Source organism: Tasmannia lanceolata, unplaced genomic scaffold (genome assembly GCF_043159265.1).
Source record: "Tasmannia lanceolata isolate RefF3 unplaced genomic scaffold, GAP_Taslan_0.1 ptg000011l, whole genome shotgun sequence".
NCBI classification, from domain to species: Eukaryota; Viridiplantae; Streptophyta; class Magnoliopsida; order Canellales; family Winteraceae; genus Tasmannia; species Tasmannia lanceolata.
Window position 1 is genome coordinate 6,518,065 of NW_027518688.1, and position 6,879 is coordinate 6,524,943.

Genomic DNA, 6,879 nt, shown 5'->3' on the forward strand with positions numbered 1-6,879 from the left:
AGTGTAGTAGGTCCGTTAGTGACCGAACCACTATAAATCTTTGTGTGGTCTCCTTCCTCTTCTCTTACCTCTTTGTGGTGATTGATAAATTCTAACATTTCTTGTGTTTATGTTTTTATTGAACAAGGGTTAGAAAATATAAATGATAAGATATATCTAAATCATAATTGTGTTATCTTGATTACTTGAACTAGGGTTTGATATAAATAGCTTAAAATTGGCAAATTGATTTTAACCTTCACACCTAATTAAGCTAAAATTTCTAATTAACCAATTCACCTCCCATCTTGGGTTGCCACACTTGCATTTCACTAAACTATAAATCTCTACATACATAAAAAAATGGGTGATTGCTTAAATTTTCGTGGTTGCTTTACTCTTATCATGTATTTCTCATATTGAGCATCTTATATGCATGATAAATAGATAGTGGGAGTGCTCATTGTAAATCTTGGCATTATATTTTGAGATTTCTCTTATAAAACCTCATTTTTTGTTGTTGCCAAAAGGGAGAGAATTATGAAATTGATTAGGTAGTCCATAGTCTATATGCATTGTTTGCTTTTTATTATCATATTACACTTATGCATATAGTGAGGGGGAGTAATACTTCAATGCTTCTATCATTTGATGCTTATTTGTCTATTCTTTTGATGTCTCCTGCCTCCTAATCAATTTGGTTTGCCATCATGAAAAAGGGGGAGGTTGTTAGCCCATGGGTTCAACTAATCAGCTTTACCTTGTTATTTTGATACTAGCAAACTCAAATTGATTAGTCTGTATGGACTAATGTGTTGCCTTAGAGTGTTGTGCCTTAGATAGTAACTTCACATGTCATATCGCCATTAACACAATACAACACAATACATGGCTTAAGGATCAACGTGCACAAAGGAACTAAGAGAGCTTGTACACAACGATGACATCATCCTTGGAAGATGTCAAATCAAGAGCTTAAATTAAATATCCCACAAGCATGCCTTGCACAATGCCAAAAGAAGCTTGAAGATGAACAAGCATTGGTGACCTACTCATGCATTCAAAGTGAAGATCCATTCAAGAAAGAGAGAGACATGGATCAAAGCACTTTAAGTGTTCTCTTCCAAGCCCAAGAGCCCAAGAAAGACCTTTGAAGCCAATATGATCAAGGTGCTAATTAGTTTAACTTTCTAGATTGTATTGGAGATCTTTTTCATGTGGTTTTGCATTTCAAAGAGTTTTTCATACCTTTTTCAAAACCACCCTTGAGACCCAATTGTATTTCATGAAAAATTATTTTCAAAGGTCCTAAACATTCTTAAAACAAAAGGCTATATCCTAAATACCCAAATCTCAAGTGCTAAGTTAAGTTGAAAAGTGAATGACATCAAAATTGGCACTTACATAGTGGACAACAGCTTATTTTTAGTTTAATTTATCCAAAACTTTTTCAAATATTTTTTTAAATATTTTTAATAGATAGATCTCATCATTTCCATTCAAATCAAGTATAAGAGCGTTAAAATCCAATAAGAAACGGGTAAGATATGAATTTTATAACATCGCGGCCAAAAACTGTTTGTTGCAGCCGCGGTAGACCGGCTGGCGGTCGATCGACCGGGACACTAAAAGATCTGTTTTTTAAAATTCCAGAAGCCATGCAGCGGTCGACCAAACCCTCCATGAGCTACAGCCATTGCGCGAGAAACTAGTCGTTGGGGCATAACGACTCGTTGGTTTTTTTACCTCTTTTTTATCTTTTCTTGCCCAAACTACCCCCAAACATTGAGGAATCATTGTGGCCTATAAATATGATGTTTTATCACGGATTCAAAGACTTTTGGAAATATTAAAAATCTTCTTTGAGCCAAAACTTTCAAATCCACTAATTTCTTCGAAGAGCTTTGAATTTGCATATATCATTTTGAAGAAGATCTCAATAGGGCTTCTACATTGTAATATTTTAGAGAGATTGTGAGCTTCCATCATTGTAAAATCCACCTATCAAGAGGTTTTGAGCTTTCTTCATTCTTAGTTCTTCATTGTAATCGAGGCTCTACGATTCGGCCCGTAAAGAAAGGTGAATCCGGTAATGTCATGCTCTTTGTGGTAGGAAGAGCTAGTGAAGGAAATCAAATAAAATGGAGAAAACAATTTATATTCAAAGAATGGAAGAGGAGTCATGAGAGCATAAAAAGAATGTTAAAAAAATCTTCATGTACAATACGAATAAAAGACCAGAAACTCAATTATCCCTCTCTTCTCTAGAATTCTGAAAGGGGCGAATATATCACTATGGAATCCAATCTAATCCTAAGAATGGGAATAAATTAATACAGCATTAGATTGGAAAATCCATGATTTACATCAACATCTTTTATCAAATAATCCATTAATATCTAGTTAGTAAATACATTGACAAAATAGAGCAGCTAAAAAAAAGCACTTATTATGGAATTTGTAGGGAATACTGAAATACATTTTTTAAAAGAACTAAATAACAATGAAATGAATCTACTCTTAACTAGCATTTTGAATCTCTAACACGCTTTAGAAGGTCAGACAGCGGTCTATCAGAGATTGGGATGAACTTGACAATCCAACCAATTGGCCAAGAAACTGCCGCAAGTCCAATACAAGCACCCCACTGTCCCCAACTCAATCTCTCTGTATCAGCAAACCTCTTCAAGAACTCCACCATCACCACTTGCAAAACCAGAGTTATCCCTATAATTCCAAGAAACAATCTGTTCTTATGAATCCCTTTAAATACATTCTTCTTCTCAAGCTTCCTCGCATTGAACTCATTGAAAATTTGGCAAAGAACAAACGTGTTGAAGATCAACGTGTTATTAACCCCTTTGTCCACATTAAAGATGGATCCTCCCTTGAACTGTAGAATCAGTAGAACTGCAATTTGATATAGAGCTTGAGCTATAAGGTTCCTCCACATGATACTAGTTATAAGTGGTTCTGTTCTACCAATTGGTTTCTTCTCCATTAGATCTTTTGTGGGTCTCTCGGTTGCTAGAGCTAGAGCTCCTAATGTGTCCATAATCAAGTTCACCCATAGAAGTTGGACTGCTGTCAGAGGAACTTTTCCTGAAAAAATGACTGCGATGAAGTTTATAACCAGAGCTGCAACATTGACTGTGAGTTGGAACTGGATAAACTTTTGAATGTTGTTATAAATACACCTCCCCCAGCTTAAAACTGTGGTAATTGAAGCAAAATTGTCATCCAATATGACAATGTCCGAGCTCTCTTTGGCCACTTCGGTGCCCTGAATTCCCATTGAAAGCCCAATGTCGGCTTCTTTCAATGCCAGGGCGTCGTTCGTGCCATCTCCAGTGACGGCAACTACTTCTCCTTTTTGTTTTAGGCATTGCACCATGAGAAGCTTGTCAAAGGGGGAGGACCTCGCCATCACGCATATCTTATCTACCATTTCCATTCTCTTTTCCGCAGAGTAGTTTCGAAATTCTTGTCCCTCCACCACTGCTCCATTTAAATCTTGATCATGGTTGAGAATTCCACACTCAACGGCTATGGCTCTCGCCGTGAATATGTTATCCCCAGTTATCATTTTGATGCTAACTCCGGCATTTCTGCAGGCTTCCACCGCTTGTCTCACCCCGGTCCGACATGGGTCCTTCAAGCCCACTAGGCCTAACAATGTCAAGCCATTTTCTGGGAGTTCTTTGAGCTTTCCTTCATCTTCAACTTCAATTTCTTCTTCTTCTATGATCTTCTTATGAGCAAAAGCAATACATCGTAGACTCTGCGCTGCCATACCTTCGATGATTTGCTCAAATTTGCTCCTTTTCTGGTTGTCCAATCCTTTCAAAGACCCGTCAATGTCAAAGTAATTCGAACACATTGCAAGTATCATCTCGGCGGCTCCTTTCCAATGCACATGGGTAAAGTTCTCACCGTTCTTCCTAATCGAAACGCCACTCCTTTTCTTCTCTGAATTGAAGGCTTCAACATGTAAAATGGTAGAAGCTCGCTTCAAATCCTCTACATCCATGCCCAAGTCCAACACAGCCCAAGAAAGAATCGCTTTCTCCGTTGGACTACCAGAAAACTCAGGCACTGAAACTGAATTAGGTGTATAAACACTACCAGTTGTGTTCAGACCAACTCCTTGGTGCATCAATTCGAGAACAATCCTGTCTATTAGAGACGGCTTTTCCTCGATTAATTCCTCACCGAGCCAAAACTTAGTCACCTTCATCTGGTTCATTGTTAGTGTTCCAGTCTTGTCAGTACAAATGGTGGTTGCAGAGCCCATGGTTTCACAAGCAGAGAGTTTCCTAACCATGGCCTGATCAGCCATCATTCTCTTCATCGAATAAGCAAGAGTGAGAGTAACTGCCAATGGCAAACCTTCAGGAATTGCCACAACTACAATAGTAACTGCCGCAGCAAAAATACTTCCCATCGAATTCATCACATCGCTGATCTTCGTATTTTTTGCAGTGAACTCCCGATTACCATTCTCATCTTCTGTGTTTCCCGTGAAGTATCGAACCAGCAACACACTGAGAACAAGAAAAGCGACGGCTAAACCAACCTTTCCTATGTAAGAAGTGAGCTTATCAAGACGAGCTTGTAATGGTGTCTGCTCGTCTGAATTAGAGCTTATTGTACTCATCATCTCGCCCCATGTAGTGTTCATCCCGACTGAGAGGACAAGCATCTGGGCATACCCGTCAGCCACCTTGGTGCCAGAGAACAGAAATGGATTCCGTCCTGCATCGACAATCACATGATCGCTCTCCCCCGTCATGCTCGATTCGTCCACCTGTAGAAGTATAAATGATTAAATTACACCAACTATTTTGGAGTAATTGTTTGTTTCACATGATAACATAGCCATTGCCTCAGGGCAAGTCCTAGGTTCAAAACCCAACAACTCCTTAATATTAAAAATCTACATGTATGGCTAACCCAATAAGAGGGGCCACATGTGAAGGAGAGTGTTGAAGTATAGATCCCCGTTCATTTGAGATTGTGACAACCAATTGTGGGGCCCAAACCGAAAATTAGACTCAACATTAAACGTAATCTGGAGTCCAGTAATCTTTTTGGGGCCCCACACTCGGTACTCATGGGCGACAGGTGAGGGAGAGTGTTGAAGTATAAAGAATTAAATAACAACTCTGGCCCTGTACGTTTGAGATTGTGACAACCGATTACCGATTATTAGACTCAAAATTAAACGTAATCATGAGTCCAGAAATCTTGTTTGGGCCCTACACTCTATACTCATGGGCCACACGTGAGGGCACGTTGAAGTATAAATAATTAAATAACAACTCTGGCCCGAGGGCGTGTTGAAGTATAAATAATTAAATAACAACTCTGGCCCTGTTCGCTTGAGAATGTGACAACAAATTAATTGTCGGGCTGAACCAATTATTGGACTCAAAATTAAATGTAATCTTGAGTCCAGTAATCGTTTTAGGCCTGCTCACTCTGTACTCACAATCTCAAACAAACAGGGACTAAACTTATAGAAACCGAATGCGAGTCCAAAACCAATTATTGGGCTAAAAAATACTCACAATCTCAAACAATCGGGGCCTAAGATTATGGCAACCGATTGTGAGTCAAAAAGCAATTATTGGGCTCGAAATCAAACCTAACTTTGATTTTTTGGACTCATAGTTGATTTCCATAGTTGTAAACGAACAAGGCCTTGAACTTTGGAGTGATTGGTTGTTTCACATTACCTGCAAGGAGTGGCCAGTCAAGAACAATCCGTCGGCCGGAATTTGATCACCGATCTTTAAGCATACCACATCACCCACTACTATTTCAAAGATCGAGCTCTGCTGCCGCCGGCCATTTCGTATGACATCCACTCCAATATCATCACTCTTCTTCGATAGTTTATCGAACTGCCTCGCTTGCCGGTAATTACTAATGCCGGTGACTGCCACGACTAAAAAGACAGCGATAAATATGCTTCCTCCGTCGTACCATCCTTCTTTCAAGCCATGTTCCTTGATTCCAAACACAAGGGAGAGAGTAGCACAACCTAAAAGGATGAGAATAATACTATCTTTGAAAGCTTCGAAGGCAAAGAAGAAGAAGCCTTTTATAGGCGGCTTTTTGTACGTGTTTGAACCAAACACATAGCGTCTCCGATCAAGATCGGTGGGCTCGCAAGAGATCCCTTTCTCTGCGTCTGTTTCCAAAGCCACGGTGACTCCTTCAACTCCCCCAAATCCACGAAGAAAATTCAAGTCCTTTTCCTTGATGATCTTGGTGAGAGTTTTTTGGGTAATAGAACCCAATGATCCTTCGCCATTTATATCGTCATCTTCGTAGTCATAGGCTTGGATATTGAGAGTAGTGTAAGATGGATTGCGAGAATTTCTAGAGAAAATTTGTTTCTTCTTATCAAATAACAAATGGAGCATAACTCGGTAGGAATAGAGAGTAGCAAAAGCCGTTCTCCATCGCTTGTGGGGTGATTTGGTGGTGGAAACAGTTGTAGTAGAAGCAATATTGTGAAAGAATGCAGCACATAAATCAGTCGGATTTGTCATGGGGGAATAAAGAAAGAACAAAAGGGTGGTGTGTTTATTAAAACAAAATCCCACAACAGAAAGCAATATTGCAATGGCAAGAAAAAGGAATGCTATTAACTCTTGGACTGTAGCTTTGCCAATTCCCTACAAGCTTTATATAGAAAAGATGACTTTAAGTTGAAGTTTGCTTTGTTGGGAAAGTCCGTGGCAAATTAATGAAACGCATGCGTTTATTTTTATTTTTGGTAACGAAGGGTGTCCCCACCCCCGAAGGGGGTAGGACTTTTTCCCTACGATGCGCGCAATCACCCGGAAACCATGCGCATCGGGTAAACAAGGTGTGGATTCGAACGCTGGT

General features: G+C 39.5%; 1 protein-coding gene across 1 annotated transcript; it reads right to left on the reverse strand.

The window, feature by feature from the left end:
* Positions 1–2,410: 2,410 nt before the first annotated feature.
* LOC143886124 (calcium-transporting ATPase 12, plasma membrane-type-like) lies at positions 2,411–6,879 on the reverse strand. The gene is made up of 2 exons (XM_077390090.1): positions 5,718–6,879; positions 2,411–4,786 (listed from the first exon to the last, which is right to left on the reverse strand). The coding sequence occupies exons 1-2, from the start codon at positions 6,537–6,539 to the stop codon at positions 2,504–2,506; spliced, it is 3,105 nt and encodes a 1,034-aa protein (XP_077246205.1). The 5' UTR covers positions 6,540–6,879; the 3' UTR covers positions 2,411–2,503.

Coding starts and splice junctions, on each gene's coding strand:
- LOC143886124 (XM_077390090.1), bottom strand. CDS start 6,539: ATGACAAATCCGACTGATTTATGTGCTGCATTCTTTCACAATATTGCT. Junction 4,787..5,717: donor TGACTGGCCACTCCTTGCAG/GTAATGTGAAAC, acceptor ATACTTCTACAG/GTGGACGAATCGAGCATGAC.